Here is a 21769-nt window from a genome sequence, read left to right as displayed (position 1 = left end):
ATTTTGTATAGTGCTGAAGTATGCAGGCCACCCTCCCTTTGAACATGCACCCGTCAGATTTTGTGCCCAGAATGGCGATTACGTCATCCTGGACTCCAGCTGGTCCAGCTTTGTGAACCCGTGGAGCCGGAAGGTCTCCTTCATCATGGGCCGGCACAAAGTCCGAACGTAAGCCCATCATTTTTACATTCTCTAAAAGAATCTTGTTTTATCAAATAATATTTCTTCACGTACTTACTCCACCTTGAATCAGTTAACACATGAACTAAATGGAAAAAAACAAAAGGTTTTTTGTGTGTGGTTTTGGAGGATAGTTTAGCAATACGTATCAAGGGCCTTGAAAGATTTCTGTCTTTGACCTTATGGTTCATCCGTAAATGTTCTAAGGAAATAATGGGTAAACACAGAAAAGCTATAGAGAGAAAAGGTGTATTTTGAGATTTAATCATAATGGCAAATTTACAGTAGCTTAAGTGGACATTGTTAACTAATCTAGAATACTTGCTTGACATGTTATGATATTGGTCAATAAACATTTTTACAAATTCTGGTCAAGATGGCGGCATAGGTAAACACAGCTCACCTCCTCTCATGACTACATCAAAATTACTACTAAATTATAGAACAGCCATCACTCAGAACTGTGAGAAATCAAGTTGAATGGAAGTTTGACAACTGTGGAGTTACAGAAATTACACCCATCCAGACTGGTAGGAGGAGCGGAGAAACAGAACAGGATGGTCCCGCATCTGCTTGTGGTGGATAAAAATTCAGGAGGGACATCTTGGGAGCAGGAAGTCCAAGGCCCACACCAGGCCCTCTGGTCTAGGATTCCAGTGCCAGGAGGATAAATGCCCATAACTTGTGGCTGAAAAGCCAGTAGGAATTGAGTCAGTGGAAGAAACTTCTGGAGTCCCACACAGTTCCTCTTAAAACACCTACACGTGGACTTAGTCAGACTCACTCCCTCTGAGCTCCCGCACTGGGGTAGCAGCTTGAAAGGCACCAGTGGTGTACGGGGGGAACTGAAGTGTCTGGCATCATGTGAGAGTTGGGGAACCGCTTTCTCCCAGACAGAAAGGTGAGGAGAGGCCACTGTCCCTTTTTTCAACCCTCCCCCCACAGAGGTGGCAGGCAGGTGTCATATCTGAGACCCTGTCAACCAGGCTAACACTGTCCTGCCCTGGAGGTCCCTGAGGCTCCATCCCACCCAATTTACAACTTTTACCAGTGGCTTTTTCATATGAATAACTGGTCTTGGCTCATGCTTCACAACTTCCTAAATTTTTCAAATAAGCAACAGCTGACTTCAGTGAGCCTCCGTCCCTTTACCTCTTGCCAAGTGACCCCAGGACAGGTACTAGCAGCAGCCAGCCTAGATTCACAGCTTGGCTTTGCCTGGGAATCTCCAAGCCAAGCCCAAGGAATAGCCATCTCAGACTGCTTTATAGCTCAGGAAGGGTGGCCCTGGTCAAAATACAAGTGGGGTCTGACCTTGGCCTGTACTACCCAGGAAACTCCAGGGACAGTGCACCCAATGGACAGCAACAGACTATGTTAAAGCACTACCACCCCACCACTGAACAGCTGATCCTCCATGGAGGACAGAGGTTGGTGGTCAGTGGTCACAGCCAACCCTTGCAGCTGACTGTCCTGGGTGAATCCCTCCCACTGACCTGCCAAGAGTAACCAAGGCTCAACTATGAGATGAGGGTATACTTAGCCCACACAAAGGGTATACCTTGAGTACCGAACTTGGGTGACGGGAGGCTGTGCCACTGGACCCTACAGGGCACCTACTACATTAGACTACTCTACCAAGATAGGGAGTCACAGCAGCTCCACCTAATACACAGAAACAATCTCAGGGAGGCTGCCAACACGAGGAAGAGAAACATGGCCCAAATGAAAGAACACAAAAAAAGTCCAGAAAAAGAACTGTAAAGTGGAGATAAGCAATCTATCAGATGCACAGTTCAAAACACTGGTCATAAGGATGCTCAAGGAACTTAGTGAGGACCTTGGCAGCATAAAGAACATCTAGTCAGAAATAAAGGATACACTAATTGAAATAAAGAACAATTTGCAGGGAAACAACAGTATAATGAATGAAGCCAAGAATCAAATCAATGATTTGGAACATAAGGAAGCAAAAAACAACTCTTCAGAACAAGAAGAAGAAAAAAGATTAGAAAAAAAAAAGAATAATGTAAGCAGCCTCTGGGACAATTTCAAGAAGTCCAACGTTTGCATCACAGGGGTGCCAGAAGGAAAACGGCAAGAAATTGGAAATCTATCTGAAAAAATAATGACAGAAAACTTCCCTAATTTTATGAAGGAAATAGACATGCAAGTCCAGGAAGCACAGAGAGTCCCACACCAGATGGATGCAAAGAGATCCACTCCCAGACACATCATAATTAAAATGCCCAAAGGTTAAAGGTAAAGAGAGAATCTTAGAAGCAGCAAGGAAAAAACAGTTACCCACAGGGGAGTTCCCATAAGACTCTCAGCTGATTTCTGCGCAGGAACTTTGTAGGCTAGAAGGGATTGGCAAGAAATACTTCAAGTCATGAAAAGCAGGGACCTACAGCCAAGATTGCTCTACCCAGCAAAACTTATCATTTAGAATAGAAGGGTGGATAAAGGGTTTTCCAGGCAAGAAAAAAACTAAAGGAGTTCATCATCACCAAGCCATTATTATGTGAAATATCAAAGGGACTTATTTAAGAAAAAGAAGATAAAAACTATGAACAATAAAATGGGAACAAATACATATCTATCAATAAATGAATCTAAAAAACAAACTAAGCAATAAGAGGAACAGGGACAGAATCATGGGTATGGATTGCATTTCAATGGTTGCCAGATGGGAGGGGGAGGGGGAGAATGGGTGCACAGGCGAGGGGATTAAGAAATACAAATAGGTAGTTACAGAATAGCCCTGGGGGTGTAAAGTACAGTATATAGGAAATGAAGAAACCAAAGAACTTACGTGCATGACCCATGGACAAAAACCATGGTGGGGGGACTGCCTGAGGGAATGGGGAGTGCTGGGTGGAGGGCAACAAAGGGGGGAAATGGAGACAACTGTAATGGCATAATCAATAAAATACAATTTTAAAAATTCTTCCATAGATTGTACAACATGGGAAAGTGATGTATTTGGATGTAAAAAGCAGCGTACAAAATTGTTTATACCATGCAATTATAATTGTCTAAATGCAAACACTACGAAATATGAAAAAGATTAGAAGGAAATAAAATATAAATTTTGTTTTTGTGTGGGGTAGTGGGAGTGTGGATGTAAATTTTTTTGCCTTTTTAAAATTTTTAAGGTTCTTTAACATTTGTTTTCCTGCCTGCATGGCTGGTTCAAGCCTTTTTGATTGCTCTTTCCTGTTCATTTGACATGATCTGGGAACTGGATGGAGAGCAGCCTGGCCCACCACCCTCAGAGCCTAAAATGCTCCTCGTCCCTTCACTTTTTGGTCCATTTAAAATTGATGTATAGGTTCCTCGACTGGGCCATAGGTTCCCTTTGATGTCTTTATTTTAAGGATGGAAATTGAACTTTATCATCCTGCTGAGGCCGAGGTGTCTCTCGAATTTTGTTATGTGGCTGTGTGCCCATAAGCATAACCCGAGAGCAGCCGGTGTGCCTCATGGCCCGTTTGACCACGTCTCGGACTGTGTCGTGTGTGCACAGCCGTGGTGAGGGATGGGCTCCACAGCGCACCTGCCTCTTGGTCCTCCAGGGCTCGGCTCTCAGCAGAGCAGGGCTGGAAGCTTAATGGAAGAAACGAGCTCCTTGCCACCCTAGCTCAAAGAGACTGACATGTGCCAAAAAGCTAATGTAGCAATTAAGATAAGAAATATGATTGCCAAGTAAGTGCTGTGCATGTTGGTCACAAAGGACTTTTTTCCTTGGCAGGGAAACTTATTGGGAAATGAATATAAAATCAGATGCTTGCTTAGCGTGAACTCAGACTAATAAATAGAAGACGTCCGTCCAGGCGTCTGTTGGTTGGTCTCTGTGCTCTCCGTAGTCCGTGCTGGCGATGAGGCCTGGGTTCCTCAAGTCGTCCTTTCAGTTATTTGATTGAATACATATGAAATTAACGTGACATATAAGGACTCACAATGCTGCGACAATTTTTAAAAATTAACAGTTCCCTGATCCGTGTGGCTCAGGTGGTTAAGTGTCAACCCACGAAGCAAAAGGTCGCCAGTTTGATTCTCGATTAGAAATAAGCACATGCCTGGGCCGTGGGTTGGGTCTCCAGTCAGGGCGCAACCAATCAGTGCTTCTCTCCCTCTCTTTCTCCCTCCCCTCCCCTCCCTCTAAAAAATAAGTTAATTAAAAGTTTTATGTAAATTGAGAACTGTGTTTTTAAAGAATATACTACAATATTCATGTCTCATGATTTAGAATTAAGAGAAAGAACTCAAGAGTCTAGTAAGTATTACTCTTGTACAATAATTATCCATTACATTTATAAGTCATTTTAATGCATTTATTCCTTAAATAAGTATTTACAGATCATATACTGTTACAGGGACTATGCTAGACCCTGGGAATGAGATGACAGATGCTCTTGCAACTGTCCTGAAGCCCACAGTGCAGTGGAGAAGCAGTAAATAGAGACGGTCAGCAGGGTTTAGGACAGTGTGACAGTTGAAAGGGGAATGGGGCCCTGAGAGAGTTCAGCAGGGACTGTCCCTATCTCTGTGTGGGTCCCTCCCAGCAGCCCTGTGCATGGGCAGGTTAGGTGCTGGTAGCAGCCCTTTCACGGAAGAATCCGTAGTGGGGGAACCAGAGTTACTGCCCCGGGGCCCATGGAGGAGTCTCTGGGGAGGCCGGGTGCCAACCTTCTCCCCACCACCCGTCACTGTCCTGCATCAGCCCTCGACAGTGACAGCTGTGCGATCTCACCCAGGTGGCAGTCATCTTGCATCATAATTACTGATTAAAGAGACAACTTTGTTTTGTACAAAGTTTCACAAGTGGGAACATCCAAATCTCCTACCACAAATCCATCTGTTTTGTTTCTGTTTCTGAATTTTACTTGAAAAATAAAATGCAGACACCTCAGGGAGACATCCAGGCCCCTAGTGTGGGAGTATGTAGATCATGAATCCAAAGTGCTCGGTTCCCAGACTGATTCTCCACTGACGTTCATTCCATCCTGTGCCAGGCACTGCCGTGGGCACAGGAGGGGAGAACACAGTGCACAGGACGGCCTGACCCTACAGGAAGAGACAGACCAAGACCCACCAATTACATAAAAGCCACTGTGTGTCCAGCTGTGCGTTCCAGTGCAGTTTCTCACTTATGCACAGCATGCACTGTGCTGCGCCGACGGACACAAAGGGCATACTGTCCGAAGGTGGAGCTGCTCCTGACGACTTTTCTGATACTGCTGACACCCTGTGGCATTGTGGTGATGATTTCTGTCTGGGGAAGCCTTGCGGTCTGTAGGGCACGAAGCTGCACAGTTCTGCAACAGAAGCCACAGGATAGCACAGCGGGGGAGTCCCACACTGGCTCCTGAGTCCCACCCTGCTGCTTGGCTATGTGAACTCTGACCTCAGGGCCATTCCTCCTCCTGGGGCTTTCGAGGACCTGGACATGCCAGATCTGACTCAGTATACCTCCTTTGCAGTGCTTGCTTTTACCGAGATAGCGAGAGGCGGTCAGTATGGGGAGCACGTCTGGTCCCTTCCAGACTCCCTGCTTAGACCGCACCAGCTAGGTAACCTGGCACAAGCGTCCACTTCAGGTGAAGCAGACGGCACCTGGTAGAGCACTTGGCACCTGGCTTGTCATGGGGTGTAGAAATCTCTGGCCATTCTCACGATATAGGGCTGGCCCACTGCCTCCCCATCAAGGGCCCAGAGAGGCGTCAGGCCTCTTCCTTGTTCTCCCGTGTGCATGTCTGCTCCTCACGGAGTGCAGGTAGAAGATGCAAAATGCTCTAGAATTTGGACAGAGAGAAGACTTGGAGGGATTCTGACGGCCACATTGTTACCACTAGGGCATGTCGCAAATTCATCTTTATTACCTGGCTTTAAGGTGTTAGGTGCTTCAACCACTCAGTGGTGCTTGGCAAACCTAGGGTCCTAGGTTTCCTACAGTGGGTTACTCGGTTCCTGCTAAATTATGAGACCAGTAGTTGTTGGATGTTTATCAGTATTTTCTCGTCTATTCTGTGCGTAGAATTTTAGCTTCGTATTTTCTGTATTCAGAGTCTGTATTGTAGAAACATAGGTTTATTATTTGAATATTAAAAGACACATTAGACTTCACTGGCAATGAATTTTACATCGCTTGGCTCAACCTGCACTTGGTATTTTGTAGGAGTCCATTGAATGAGGATGTCTTTGCTGCCAGAATAAAAAAGACGAACAACAGTGACAAAGACATAACAGAATTACAAGAACAAATTCACAAACTTCTGTTACAGGTAAAGTGAGAGGTTTTTAAAAGGATTATGTTTGTTTACTTTTAGATAGAGGGGGAGGGGAGGAGGAGAACGGGAACATCAGTACAAGACAAACATCAATCCGCTGCCTCTCGTATGCACCCCGACCAGGGACCTGGCCCGCAACCCAGGCCTGTATCCTGACCAGGGATTGAACTGGTGACCTTGTGCTTTGCCAGGTGACTCCCAGTCAATGGAGCCACACTGGTCAGAGATCAAATGATTTTAAAAAACAACACGAAATTCCCATTATAGTATTTTGTGTTAGTATTCTGTCTTAGTGAGGTCACTTCACAGACATAAACTGCGGAGAGAAGTCCTTACCCTCTGCATTCCCAAGGTTTTTGTCTTCCTCTCTAATGTTTTTGAAATTAAAATTTATTAATCTTTTCCCCTTTTTCTGTATTAAATACACAGAACATTTTGTAATAACTCAATTTCAGACAACAAAACTGAGAGTGAGCAGTGAGACAGAGAAGTGATTCTGAGTGAGAGAATTCTTCTCGTATTCCAAGAACAACCAGTGTGCTCAGCCTCTGGGTTTTGGCTTGAGTATTTTTTAGAATAATTCCAGTTTTCAAGGTGGGGGAGAGGGCTGGCCAGTCTTAGTGTCTGGTTATTATAAGGCAGAAGTAGGAAAAACAGCTTATTGAAAACAGTTAGCAAAAGTGATTTCTATTAGAGATTCAAGCAGTGAACTTGGAAAGCAGGTGCTGAAGGTGTCACAGGGTCTCGTGAACCCCCCAGGGCTCACACGGCGTGTGCCACAGGAGCTCCTGGGGGAGCCGTGCTGTGTGTCTCGCTCCCTCTGTCTATCCTACACACAGCCTACAGAACAAGCTACTTGCCGATTCTGGTAAATCACAGTGTGGCTTTAAAATTTTTTTTTGTTCCAGAAATACCTACTTAGACTAGAAAACTAGCTTTTGCCCTTGAAAATTACAGAAATGCGAGGGGAATGTTTCTCATGGCATGTCTGCATTAGGGCGAAGCACGTCAACCTTCACACACTTCATGTAGGATTTCAGAAATGTCAGTCTTCACTTGGTGATGACTTAGATGAGCTCTGGGGAGCCGATGCTTAACTCTGACCTGCACGTGGCCAGTAACCCCCACGTTGGCCTCTGTCCTTGCAGCCAGTTCACGTGAGCGCGTCCAGTGGCTACGGCAGCCTGGGTAGCAGCGGGTCCCAGGAGCAGCACGTCAGCGTGGCCTCCTCGAGTGAGTCCAGCGGGCCCTGCAGGGAGGACGCCCAGAAGGAGCCGGTGAGTGGGCAGGTGTGCACCCTTTCCCCCCCGCTGTCTCGTTACCTGGGCCACGGTACTGGGTCTGCAGCCTGGCTCTGGCCTCTCGGTCCAGCCCCAACATGAAGACCCTCCGTGTTAGCAGAGATTCTCATCTGGTTTGGGAAACTGAAAATACCATCTTCGGAAAGAAAGTGATATTTGGGTTGATAGCGTGCTTTCTAAATATTAGCATGTTATAAAGAGACTATTTATTTTTATTGAATTTACTGGGGCGACATTGGTTAATAAAATTATACAGGTTTCAGGTGTACAATTCTGTAACACATCATCTGTACACTGTACCCTGTTTTCATCACCCCAAGTCTCCTGTCACCATTTGCAGCCCCTTTTACCCTCTTCTGCCTCCCCTCACCCCCTTTCCTTCTGGCATCACCAGGCTGTTATCTGTCTGGGAGGGTGTGTGTTTTGTTTGTTTGTTTGCTGCTTACTCCCTTCACCTTTTTCCCCAGCCCCCGTGTCCCCGCCCCTCCAATGGCTGTCAGTTCGTGAGCAGATTTACTTAGTTTTGTCCGCATTACTGTAGTGTGGCGGGGAACTGAATTCGGGTTGTTACTTTGCTTTTCGTCATCATGTGTTCAGAGAACCAGAAGTTAAATGTATTTTGTTTATGTGCCTTTCAATGTTCATTTTTATAACATTTGAAACACACTTTATTCTTTCCCCTAAGTTGACTTTGCAGCAGGTCTATGCCAGTGTAAACAAAATTAAAAATCTGGGTCAGCAGCTGTACATCGAGTCAATGACCAAATCACCCAACAAGCAAGCATTGCGGACACGCCCAGGACAGCCTGGCGGTGAGTTGGCAGGGCCCCTGGTGCGCCCTGCACTCTTCTGCATGGATGTGGGGTGTGAGTGTGTGAGCATGAGGCCATAATGTCATGCTGTCCCTTTGAGGGTCACTTGCCAGGATAGTAATAGTGATGATAATGATGGCAGCAGCGAGGGCTCTGCTCAGAACTCAAGGGCACTAGAGCGTGGTTGCTTCTTCTGGCTGGTGTGGCTCCAGCCAGTGGGTTGAGCACCAGCCTGCAAACCAAAGTGTTGTTTGCTGGTTCAGTTCCCAGTCAGGGCACATGCCTGGGTTATAGGACAGGTCTCTCCGGTTGGGGACAACCAGTTGATGTGTTTCTCACACACGGATGTTTCTGTCCCTCTCTGTCTCCTTTCCTTCTCCTCTCTAAAAATTAAAGAAAATCAAGAAAAAGCATAATTGCAATGTACTTCTACTAAAGAATTGACATTTCTTTCTTTCTTTCTGTCTGTCTGTCTTTCTGTCTTTCTTTCTTTTCTTTCTTTCTTTCTGAGAGAGGGGAAGGGAAGAAGAGAGGGAGAGAAATATCAGTGTGTGGTTGCCTCTCATGCATCCACCACTGGGAACTGGCCTGCAACCCAGGCATGCGCCCTGACTGGGAATCAAACCGTGATCCTTTGCTTCACAGGCCTGTGCTCAATCCACTGAGCTACACCAGCCAGGGCAGAATTGACATTTCTGATGCCAGCATAAACATAGATTCCCCCTCATGAACTATCTATAAACCAAACATTCATTTGAAAATACATTTCAGGTAATAAAGTATAGTAAAATACTAATCCTTGTCATTTCAAACAAATGGAGAACTCTTATGACCTAAGTTGAATGAAAAACTTGGCATTTTTCTTTATATATGTATATTTTTTCAAATATGACTTAAGCAGCGCTGCATAGGAATCAGGTCTATCATGATGTATTATATTCGTTTGAAAAACTGAACCTACTTGCGTTATGTGGCAGAGGAGAGTTCGGTGAGGTTGACATCCAACTTTATTCACTTCTGATTTAGCGGACTTCCCCTTCATTGTCCTCCCTGATGCGAATTTGGGAGTCGTTACAGGTTTGGGCACCTGAGCATGATGTGCAGTCTCTACTGTTGTCCGTTCACGAGGTAGCGGGGGAGTTTCTCTCTGTCGGCAGTGACCGCTGCCGTTGTCTGGACTGGACATGGCGCCCACAGCAGAAAGGCCAGGCCCGCTCCTGCGGGCTGTCCCGTGGCCGGCAGCGAGCCCCCCAGACTCAGCGAGCCCGCACTTCGCTGTGCTCCTCTCTCCTTGGTGGGGGCTTAGCATTCTGTGTTTCTTCTGTGATGTGAGGGTGCAACAAGGTAGACATAACGGCTTTTTGTGCCCCTCAAAAGTGTCAGATTCCTTCTCTCCGTGAGAGTTCATCCTAAATGTCTTTCTTGCTGTGTATTGTTATCCCTTGTCTTGGCAGAGAAAATTCTTTGGGCGGATTTAAAACCTAAGTTTTCAAAGTGTTTTCTTTATCGTCCGGTCCGGTCAGTGCTGTGTGCTCTGCCTTGGCCCAGGACCTCACAGTCACACCCCTGTCAGGGTCACAGTGTCACGTCCCGACCTCTGTGTGTGTTCTCAGAGTAGAAATCCTTCGTCCCCTCCCACTTTATTCAGTTTCTTACCATCTGCCCGTGGGCATCACAGAAAGCGCCGTTGGGCGCCAGGCCAGCGTGGGCTGCACTGTGCACTTCTCATGGTGACACCTAAGGTGTGCACAGTGCCAGGTACCTACCCGTGGTGCCAGGACGGCCCAGTCGTGCAGGTGGTTTCAGATCACCAACCCTTCACCCAGTAGCTTTATTCCTGGGTACCGTTCGCCTCAAGTATTTGTTTCTCTCCTTTTTAAAACATAGTCACATGCGTATCTTTTTGTATCAGTGCATTCAGAACTGAGCTCATTTGTAGTAGCTGCATGATACTCTATGGAATGTATTTATTCTGAAGTACCATGATTTCACTTTGCTGAATAAGTGCATGTTCTTAAGAACAATGTATTTCTAGCCCTGGCTGGTGTGGCTCTGTGGATTGAGCACCAGCCTGCAAATCAAAAGGTCACTGGTTTGATCCCTGTCAGGGCACGTGCCTGGGCTGCCAGCCAGGTCCCTGGTTGGGGCGCACGAGAGGCAGCCGATCCACGTCCCTCTGGCACAGTGATGTTTCTCTCCCTCCCTCCCTCCCTCCCTCCCTCCCTTCCCCTCTCTCTAAAAATAAGTAAAAATAAAATCTTTTTAAAACAAGAATGATTGTTTTTAATTGTTCATACTTTCATTCTGTTTTAGGTGAGCAGAAGGCCTTTTCGTCCTTACAGACATTGAAAAACACTGGTGTGAACACAGAGTCTTGTGAGGATTTGAGAAAAGATCAGCATAGCCCATCCTATCAGCAGATAAACTGCATTGACAGTGTTATCAGGTATGAAACACATTTTGATAACATGTTAGTTTTTCCAAAGGCATAACATTGTGTCTGTGAAGCCTTTATATAATATTTTATAGCTGTTGTCTTGATTTTTTACTATAAACTGATAGGTATTTATGGACTGCCTACTTACTACATATAGTTTATAATATATGCAGCATTTTGGGGGATGCAAAAAATATAAGATACATTTCTTTTCTGAAGAAGCTACTGGATAGTTAAGACAAGACCTGCACTTTTCAGATTTTAATATTGTGAGATCAGTTCACACCCACAGTAAAAGAGAGGCAGCCACCCAGCAATTCAGGCTGGGATGTCGAGGAAGATGCCATCAGGGAAGAAGTACACGGTCAGCATCATCCTTTCTTCTCTCTCCTTCAATTTTCAACTTCTTGGACATCCTTAACTGTGAGAAAGCGCCTCTGCACGGCGTAGCAGTACACCCGACAGACCCATCCACCTGTAACCTGCGCGTGGGCGGGCGGCCGCAGCAGTGGCAGCAGGGCCGGCAGGGGGCCCGCACGGCCTTCCTGGCAGCGGAGAGGGGGAGTGAGCATGGTGGGCTGGGGATGGCCTCGTCGGGCGTCCCGCAGTTGGAGGGATCGTTGCTCCCTGAGGAGAGACCACAGTGAGGGGAAGGAAAAGGACGTAGGCAGGCAAGGACAACAGAAGGAAGATGTCTGCTCGGGATTCTGGCAAGATTGTCCATGAAGCTCTGGGGGTGCCCACCCCCAACCTGAGGACCCCTCTCTCAGGCCACGGGCCCACCTAAAGCCCCAGTGCTGAGTACACAGTTCTCCGTTCTGCTCTGTACTTAGTTTTTCCTTCTAGCAGCTTTTCTAAAGGTGTGCGCTCCCAGCCTTAGCACTGGTAAGGCAAACCCCGAACTTGTTACCATAGCACCACTTCCTGGAAGAAAGCAAAGGGGGGTTTGTCATTACCAACCTATTCAACTGTTAAAAACAAAGTGGACAAGTCCTTGCCCAAATAAGAAAGGGGTTGGCTGCTTCCAGGGCAGCAAGAGAGGCACTTTACATCAAATACCATGAAACATCACAGCAAGGTGGGTCACAAAGAGAAGATAGCAATTTCCCAACAACTGGATGCAAAGCCATGGCATATTGCTGTCTAACTGATAAAAGTGCAAACTAGCTGTGTGAAGAAATCCAGCAAGCTGCAAGAAAACTCAGAAGGGTGATACAGTGATCTCAGGAATGAAGCTAACGAATAGAAGGAGTACTGTACCAAAAAGATTAAAATTCTAAAAAAGCATTGAATTGTGGAACTGAAGAACTCCATAAAGGAGATAAAGAATGCATCAGAGCCCTCACTGGTGTAGCTCAGTGGATTGAGTGCCAGCCTGTGGATCAAGGGGTCATGGGTTCGATTCCCTTTCAGGACACATGCCTGGGTTGTGGTCCAGGTCCCTGGTGTGGGGCATGCAAGAGGCAGCCAATCCATGTGTCTCTTGCACATTGATGTTTCTCTCCCACTCTTTCTCCAGTCCTTCCCTCTCTCTAATAATAAATAAGTAAAATCTTTAAACAAAAAGAACTCATTGGAAATACAACAGGTCAGATGGAAGAATTAATGTGGTGGAGGATAGGACTCTAAAAATGATTATGGTTGAAGAAGAGAGAAAACCAATATTTTTGAAGAGTGAATAAACTCTACAGGAGCTATCAGACACCATTCGAAAAGTCAGCGTGAGGACAGTGGGCGCTCCAGACAGAGCGAGCACCAGCACCGCGTGGGTGCCGAAGCCAGGCAGGGGCACCGCAGGGAGAGAGAGCTAGACCCGTGTTCCTGATGGACGTAGATACAGGAGTTGTTAGCAGACTGTGAGCAAATTGAACAACACATTGAAAGGGTTATACCCCATGAGCAAGTGGAGTTTATCCCTGGAATGCAAGGATTCATTCCCAGAATGTAGAAAAAGCATTTGGTAAAATACAGCATCCTTTTATGATTTAAAAAAATAAAACCTCTACAAATTGCATATAGAAGGAACATACCTTAACACAGTAAAGGCCATGAACAGCCAACCCACAGCTAGCATTATACTCGGCGGGGGGGGAAGTGTTTTCTTTAAGGTCAGTAACGGATGCCCACTCTCGCCACTCCTATTCAATATAAGACTAAAAATCCAAAAATAAGAGGCATCCAAACTGGAAAGGAAGAAGTAAAAGTGTTGCTGTTTGCTGTGATCTGATCTTACATATAGGGAATCCCAAAGAGGCCGTCAGAACCTGGCGGAATGAAGCAGCGGTGTCAGTGAAGTGGCGGGGTGCAGAGTCAGCACAGCGGTCCATTGCATTCCTTTACACCAACGGCAAAGCATCTGGAGAGAAGTGAAGAAAATCGTCTCATTCACAGTAGCATCAAAACAGTAAAATACATAGGAGTAGATTTAACCAGAGAAGTGAAAGATCTGTGCGGTGGGAACTACAAGGCTTTGCTGAAAGAAACTGAAGAAGACACAAGCAAATGTAGACATTGCATGTTCATGGGTAGGAAGAAGTAATATTGTTAAAATGGCCAAGTATGGCCCAAAGCTGTCTACAGGTTCAGTGCGGCCCCCATCAAAACACCAAAGGCATTCTTCCGAGAAACAGGAGAAACAATCCGAAAATTTGTGTGGAGTCACAAAAGACTCTGAAGCAAGCCTCAGGGAAAAAAGACAAGTTCAGATGTATCTCACCTCCAGATTTCAAGTAATACTACAAAGTTATAGTAATAAAAGCAGTATGCACACAGATAAACACAGCGATGCTGTGTATGGATGCTGATATAGACACAGGTATAATATATTCAACTAGTATTTGACGGGGAGCCAAGAATACCCAATAGGAAAAGGATAGTTTCCCTAACATATCGTGCTGGGAAAATTGGGGAAACGTATCCAAAGCCATGAAACTAGACCCCATCCAATGCCACTCAGAAAAATTAACTCAAAATAGATGAAAGACTAAAATATAAGACTCAATACCATAAAACTGGAAGAAAACATGGGGAAGAAGCTGACTGATGCTGTTCTTGGCAATGATTTTTTAATACGATACCAGAAGCACGAACAACAACAGAAGTCCCAAAGTGGAACTGCATCCAACGCAAAAGCTTCTTGCACAGCAAAAGAACAAAATTTGAAACCAACCTACAGAATGGAGATTTTTGTAAACCCTATAGCAGATAGGGGGCTAATATCCAAAAAATACAAAGGAATCAGTCAACAACAGCAACAACAAAAAAGATCTGACTTTTAAATGGGTAGAACTAAATAGACATTTTTTCCAAAGAAGACATCAAAATAGCCAATCAGCGCATGAAATGATGTTCGGTATCCCTAATCATCATGGAAATGCTAATCAAGACCACAATAATGAGCTATTACCTCACACCTTTTCAGAGTAGATATCAGCAAGAAGACAGACAGTAGGTGCTGGGAAGGATGTGAAAAGGGAACGAACCCTCACACGTTGTTGGTGGAAATGCAAACTAGTCCAACCACTGTGGAAATCAGTATGGAGGCTCACCCAAAATTAAAAAGAAATCTACCATATACTTCAGAAGTTCAACCTCAGGGTTGAACCCAGAGGAAATGAAAACAGGGTTTTGACGAGATACATGTCCTCCCGTGTTTAGCACAGCATTATTCATGATCACCTGATTGCGGGAACACCCCAAATGCTCGTCAGCAGGTGGATTTTAAAAAGCACGGTGTGTACACAGTGGAATATATTTCAGCCGTGAGGGAGGAAGGCATCCTCCCACTTGGAACAATGTGAACGGACCTTCAGCACAGTGTGCTAATAAGCAAGATAAGTCGAACATAAAGTCCTGTTCTTAGGGTAGCACATACGTGAAATCCCAAAAAGTTAAACGTGTTAAAAAAAATGAGGGTCACCAGGGGGTTGGGCACGGGGTAAGTGTGATGGTGTTTAAGGGAACGCACTTTGAGTGGTGGGGAAGCGAGAGATGTGATGCGCAGTAGAGCGAACATACTGCATTGTGTAAGGTGATACGGATCTACATCTGCGGTCCTGTTACAGTGTATTAATGTGTCAACATGCTGCACACCTTAGATCGATACAGTGTTACATGTCAAGTGTATTCTGTTTCTTTGTTTAATAAAAGGAAGTACAGTCCGTCCCAAACAGAAGCGGTGTTAAAAAAGCAAAGAGGCTGATGACAAAGTTAGGGGCCAGGTAAGACTACCTGACCTCAGTGTGTTGTCGCAGATACCTGAAGAGCTACAACATTCCAGCTTTGAAAAGAAAGTGCATATCCTGTACGAATACAACGTCATCCTCAGAGGAAGACAGACAGCACCACAAGGCAGACGATGTCCAGGCTTTGCAAGGTAACAGGAGTGCCTCTCATTGTTAGAGGAAAAGCATTACTACAAAGCCACCCCTTTCTCTCTGTTTCTAATTTTGTGGCATTAATTCTTTCATTGTAGTTAATCAATCCCTGTTTCAACCCCTCTTTATGGTCCATAGGTTATCATTTGTGAGTTACCAATGTCTGAACTGTTCAGTGTCTCACATAAATTTCCCGTTGGGAGTTAAGTCTTTTCACTGTGTGTTGTTCTCATGTCTCCAGCTGTTTCCCAGCTCCCAGCCACAGCTAAGTCGGAAGTGCCCACTCACAGACGGCCCGCCAGCACCAAAGGGGGTGCTCCACAGAGCCTGTCCACCGCGGCGCTGAGCCTGGGCTCCGGCATCAGCCAGTGCAGTTACAGCAGCACCATGGTCCACGTGCCACCGCCAGAGCCAGGTACCACACTGACCTTGGACTTCATTCACAGACTGCACACTAGACATGCTGCTGTGAGGAGATAAAAGTCATTTATACCCTTTGCTGAGCAATAACTTCTACGTTACAAACACTTTTTCTTTAATTCAGTTCAAGCATTTTGGGAAGTGTCTCGTTATGTTGGTTACATATATACATGTATTGTAGACTCTATTTCTTAGTCATGTCATTTGTCAGTCAAATCAGCTGACACATGGAAGCACTTGGAATGCTGCCTATGGCGACAAGCCCTCAGTCGGTGTGGCCGCTGCTGATGCGGGCAGGCCACCGGGTGGCTGACCTCAAGAGAAGGCGTCTGTTTCACACTTTGTAATTGGGCCTGGGTACGTCACGCGCGTGTGTGTGTGTGTGTGTGTGTGTGTGTGTGTGTGTGTGTGTGTCTCTGCAGAAACACACACACACAGAAATCTTGTGTTTGACCACTCTGTTCATTTAGCAATGTAATGACTTGGTAAATAGCTCTGATATTTTCTTTTTATTCCTTTTTACTGCCTCCTATTCTTTTGACTTATTACTCATCACAGTTTGGTGGGTGAAGGAAAAAAAAACAGTGACAGATGTGTTATATCAGGTTTCCAGATTAGCTCTGATTGACCTTTGTGTTCCACGGTATGCCCATCAACCTGTGCCCCTCCCTGTCCCTGGTCCTCAGGGAAGCCACCCTCCTGTAGCACTCACAGCGCCCCCTTGAGGGGAGAGTACAGTGCTGACGGGGCCGTGGGCTGGTGGGGAGAGGCCAGAGACCAGCCGTTGTGAGATCGGATGGTGTTGCTGATGAGCCAAAGAGAGCTTGTTGATTTTCGAACCACATGAATATATTACAGACTAAAAAATAAATTCAGAGATGAAAAGGAACATTTTTAAGAGTTTAGGGAGATAGGAAAATATTTACAATAAAAGCAAGATTTAAAGAAATCCATAAGTTTCGGGTACTACAGCTCTGTAAAATGAATACACAGGTATACAAAGACTGTGAAGACAGGCAGAAAAACAGAGTGTGTGTGCTAGGTTGATGAAATTTTTGTTCTAGCTGCTGTAATAATGTTCATAAAACTTACTGAAAGGTTGGTAAATTGGTGAAACTGAAGAAATACAAGTAGTCATTAGCAATTGAAATTAAATCTTTCTTCTTCCTCAGCAGAATTGACTCCAGCTGAGGAAGCCACTGCCACCTGTGAGCCTGGGGCACCCCCGACGCAGGCGTCCCCGCTGACTGCGGAGGACTTCAGGCACGTGGGGCTCACGAAGGCTGTCCTGTCGGCCCACACACAGAAGGAGGAGCAGAACTATGTGGACAGGTTCCGGGAGAAGATCTTGTCATCTCCCTACAGCTCCTATCTTCAGCAGGAAAGCAGAAGCAAGGCTAAAGAGTCCTGTGTTCAAGGTAACTAAGTTTTTTAATTGCATTTCATTCCTGTATGTAGCCGCCAGGTTTGTAAGTCACCTGTCAGTAGTACCAGGAGGTAGGGGCTATGAAACTGATGAGGAGCTGATGGAGAGGTGCTTGCATCAGTTTATTTTTATTTGATTTTAAAGAGTTTATTTATTATTTTTAGGCAGAGGGGAAGGGAAGGAGGAAGAAAGGTAGAACAGTATCCAGGTGTGGTTGCCTCTCACGCACCCCATACTGGGGACCTGGCCCACACCCAGGCACGTGCCCTGAGTGGGAATCGAACCAGCGCCGCTTTGGTTTGCAGGCCGGCACTCAGTCCACTGAGCCACACCTACCAGGGCATCAGTTTATTTTTAGCATTACTTGTACCTGGGATTTTGCTCATCTCCTCCGAGCTGCTCGCAGTCCCTGAGCAGACAGAGTTGGTGTCGTGATCTCCCTGTCACCGCCGCCCCTCCCCCCACAGGGCAGCCTCCCCCCTTCAGTTCGGTCTCCACCGTGTGCCTCCTCTCTGTCCTCTCAGGAGACTCGACTTCCAAGCAGACCCGGCCGGCCAGTTGCAAGAAGGGGAAGCACAGGCGTAAGAAGCTGCGAGAGCCGCTGGACAGCCAGTGCGCTGGGGACACCTTCTGTCCCCACGTCAGGGTGGACGCCCAGAACCCGCAGCCCTGGTGCTCGGCCCCCGCCGCTGCTCTCCACACCCCTGGCCTGTCGCTCCCGGCTGCGGTGGCGGCCCCCAGCCAGGCCCCATACCTCATCCCAGCGTTCCCCCTGCCCTCCGTGACCTCACTGGGAAGAGAGTACGAAGCCTCAGTGACAGCACTGGACTGTCTGCCCAGGCTGCCTTTCCCAGCTGTCCCTTTGCCTTACGTGACCATTTTTCTACCTGACCCCCCGGCCTGTCATCTGTTGGCACCAACGTTCTCTCCGTGTCCACTCCTGGGAGTAGCAGGCCCTTCTGAAACCCCGCCCTTGGTGTCGGCGGTGGCTCCCCACGTGGCAGCGCCACCTCCAGTCACTGACCAGAGGGCTGGGGAGCCCTGGGACAGCCAGAGCGACGATCCCCCGTTTCTCAGCTCGAGAGGCAGCTCGCCGCTGCAGCTGGACTTGCTGCAGGAGGACCTGCCTGGGTCCTGTGCGTCTGCAGAGCAGGTGAGGGGGCGTGGCGCCCGGAGTGGAGGCGGGAGGGGACACACTTGGCGCACGACTGCAGAGACCACGGAGATCGAGGTTCTTGCCCTGGGCTCCGCGCAGGCGTGTGAGCAGGACAGTCCCCACACCAGCCACCGTGGTTCCCCGGGAATGGCCCAGCGGGCCTCCCTGCTCTGGTTTGAAGTCAAGAAGGACAGATCAGCCATGTCCTGGTTTCTCAGATGCTGCGTGTGGTTTTCCCAAAGCGCTTCCCCATTTTCTGTGTGATCTGAGTTGTGTCCTCTAAAGTGTGATATCCACGCATTACACTTAGCATGTTCGTTGTATGTAAGATGCGTTTCCATACCTGTGACTGAGGTTGTGGTCTGGTGAGACCAGAGTAAGCCCACCAACAAGGCAGGAGTTCAGCAGTCTCCCTTGGGGGCCTGGCTGGAGGACCACCGTCGTGCGCAGGGGGAGGAGACTGTCAGCCTGTCGGTGCCCGTCAGTCAAGCAGGCGGTGTGTAGTTTCACATTTGCACATGTCATTTTCAAAAGTCGAGAATCTTTTTGGTCCGTTTTTTTTAACTTTTCATCCCATTACCTAAAAAGCATTCTCTGATTTCCCGGTTACATTTTGGAATAGGATCCAAGACGAGTGTGAATAGTTACACAAAGTTATTCTCAGTCTTCCCTTCAGGGTATAATTATCCTTCTTTAACACATCCAAATCAAGAAAATGTATGTAATTTCAAAAGCCTGTCATTAGTGCACTTGCTGTAAACCTGAGGCCAGGCGGTGTATCCCAGAGAGCAAATCCTGGGCCGCGGAAGAGACACGGGGTCAGATCCCAGCCCTGCCACTTGGTAGCTGATGGGTCAGCGTAGGCAAGTTATGGAACCTATCTTTGCCTTTGTTTCCCTCTTTGAAAAACGGAAAGATTAATACTTCATAGCTTATTCTGAGAATTAAATGAACCAGTATTTATGGAGTTCATCCCCCCCATCCCCCAGGCAGTGAGAGTCCCAGGATAACGGGACCTTTGTTTTGTTTACAGTTGTATTCCTAGTGTGTGGGACACAGCCTAGAATGTACAAACTGTTTGGTGCGTCTGTTCTGAATGGCCAGACATCAAGGCATACGGCTGTATGGCCTGTAGCACATAGTAAGTGCTCAGAAAAACAGTGTCTTGAATTTTATATACAGAGGAACTTGGGCCCCATTCTTGGGGACAGGCTGACACTGTTTAGCGGGTCAGTTTTACCTGGCATTTTATTCTGTTTGTGAAGTGGAAGCGCTCCCAGTTACTTTGTACCATGTTACCATTTTTTTCTCGTGTCCTTACTTTCTAGCAGTGCATCACAGACCACAGTGGCAAGGGGAGCCACCGTTTCACTGTGGGCGCCCTGTCGCCTCCCCGGGAGTCTGGACCTGGCTCTGCAGCATCAGGTAGGGTCCGAATGACACCTTCCTCGGGCTCTGCTGCCCGGGGATCACTGTGAGGACGGGCTGCTTCGTTTCCACACTGGTGTTTTTCCTTCTCCGTTCTGTTTTTCCATAAGCTTTATTGGGTTTACTTATTTACTTACAGTGAGATGCACCGCATTTAAGCATATAAAACAAGATCCCTGAGAAACAAATGTGGTGGGGTCCCCACCACCGCAGTCGCCAGGTGGAGCACCTCCCTCCCCGGGGACACTCTGCTGGGGCCCTGGCTCTCTGGCCTGGGGCCTCCACCCCTCTGCCTCGTATCACACAGGTGTTGGTTTTTCTGCAGTGCATGTCGATGCAGTTGCCCAGTGTGCGGCCTTCTGTGTCGGGACGCTCAGGGCCCACGGTGCTGCTGAGCTCCGCGCCGACTGCCGTCGGGGGCCTGCTCCTTTTCCCCACCGAGCAGAGGGACACCATGTGGCTGGCCGTTCACCAGGTGGTGGGCATTGCGTTTCTAGTGTGGCCTCTTAGTGCTGCAATGAACATTTTAGTCTAAGACGTTTTGTGGACACAGGTTTTCTTTTCTCTTGGGTAAATACCTCAGGAGGAAATTGCTGGGTCGTACATATGGCCCACTTCACAAGAAACTGCCACGCTGTTTTCCAGAGTGGCCGAACCATGTGTGTGCCTGTCGGCAGCCAGTGAGCGCTCCTGCTGGGCACGTCCTGCCCCATGCTGGGGACTGCCTGTCGTCTAAGCTCGCCATTCCCATGGGGTGTGTAGTGACACCTCACGGTTTCCCTTTGCATTTTCCTGGTGCCCAGCGGTGCTGAGTGTCTTGTAATGTACTTCTTGCCATTGTATGTGTTCTGGTCTTTTGCCCATTTGGGGGAGTTAGTTTCGTGTTGAGTGGTAAGAGCTCTGTACGTATTCTGGATATAAGTCCTCTGTCACAGATTTGTTTTGCAAAAACTTCCTCCCTGTATGTGGCTTGCTTTTTCATTTTATTACCTTTTATTTTTAGCCTCATTTTGAAGAGCGAAGTGCTTTTTTAATGTTAATGAAACCTAGTGGATCAGTTTTTTCTTTTCCGTGTGCCCTCTGTGAGAAGTCTCCTGTCTTCTCAGACGTCACCGAGACGGCCTCTGTCTGGTGGAGATGGATGTTTCGTGGTGCTGGCTTTTAGAGTTGGGGCTGGATTCATTTTCAGTTGTTTTGCTGACGGTGTGAGGTAGGGGTCGCTGTGCTTTCCTGGCATACAGATACCTGGTTGTTCCTGCCCGAGGCGTTGAGACCGTTACTGCTTCCCCCACTGAGTTACCACAGCGCCTCTGCTGGAAAAGGCTCGGCGTCTGTGTCAGGGTCTGTTCCTGGCCTCTGTTCTGTTGAGCCTCCCGGCTAACGGTAGGGCCACCTCCCATTCTTCTGATGTGGCTTTCAGATAAGTCTTCAGTGCTGCTGGCTTGACTCCTCCACCTTTATTCTTCTTTGTAAAGTAGTTTTGAGTATTGTAGGTCTTTTGTCCATGTAAATTGTAGAATCAGGTTCTTGGTTTCTACAAAACAAACAAAAAAACTGCCGGACCTGATTAGTGTCGCTGTGACTCGCTGGTCAGTTTCGGAGGAATCACCACCCTGCGAGTGTTGAGTCTGACCCTTCTGCATGATCCGTCTCTGATTTATGTAGGTCTTTAATTTTCGTCAGCAGCGTTTGCAGTTTCCCATGTCCAGGTCTCACACATACATGTTTTACTAAAGTGTCCCTAAGGATGTCACATATTTGATGTGATAGTAAATGACGGAGACCTATAGCAGGATGACCAGGCTTTCTGATGCTCCTTCTGGGGATGATGGTTTTCTTATAGAATGGGTCCTGTGTGCCTTCCTCCATGATGGTGGCTTTGTGGGTGGGGGTAAGCACAGAGTTGATCACTGACTCTCCCAGGGCTGACGTTTGACCGT

At 47.1% G+C, this 21769-nt stretch overlaps 1 protein-coding gene across 5 annotated transcripts in view; it reads left to right on the top strand.

Annotated features, from left to right (window-relative positions):
• PER3 (period circadian regulator 3) overlaps positions 1–21769 on the top strand; it is a 39720-nt gene that overhangs the window by 15547 nt on the left and 2404 nt on the right. For 3 of the 5 annotated variants that reach the window (XM_037154224.2, XM_037154222.2, XM_037154223.2), the window contains 10 exons: positions 12–168; positions 6362–6467; positions 7622–7750; positions 8460–8586; positions 10900–11032; positions 15277–15398; positions 15641–15814; positions 16992–17237; positions 17770–18398; positions 19730–19826. In XM_037154224.2, the coding sequence (XP_037010119.2) occupies positions 12–168; positions 6362–6467; positions 7622–7750; positions 8460–8586; positions 10900–11032; positions 15277–15398; positions 15641–15814; positions 16992–17237; positions 17770–18398; positions 19730–19826 (1920 nt within the window). The remainder of the gene's footprint in view (positions 1–11; positions 169–6361; positions 6468–7621; positions 7751–8459; positions 8587–10899; positions 11033–15276; positions 15399–15640; positions 15815–16991; positions 17238–17769; positions 18399–19729; positions 19827–21769) is intronic. The other 2 variants (XM_037154225.2, XM_053660318.1) reach the window with 2 other exon arrangements.

The sequence above is a fragment of the Artibeus jamaicensis genome, unplaced genomic scaffold, assembly GCF_021234435.1.
Source record: "Artibeus jamaicensis isolate MK-2021 breed Jamaican fruit bat unplaced genomic scaffold, CSHL_Jam_final scaffold_847, whole genome shotgun sequence".
NCBI classification, from domain to species: Eukaryota; Metazoa; Chordata; class Mammalia; order Chiroptera; family Phyllostomidae; genus Artibeus; species Artibeus jamaicensis.
Note: the sequence above shows the minus strand (reverse complement) of the source record. Positions and strands in the feature narration are given on the sequence as shown.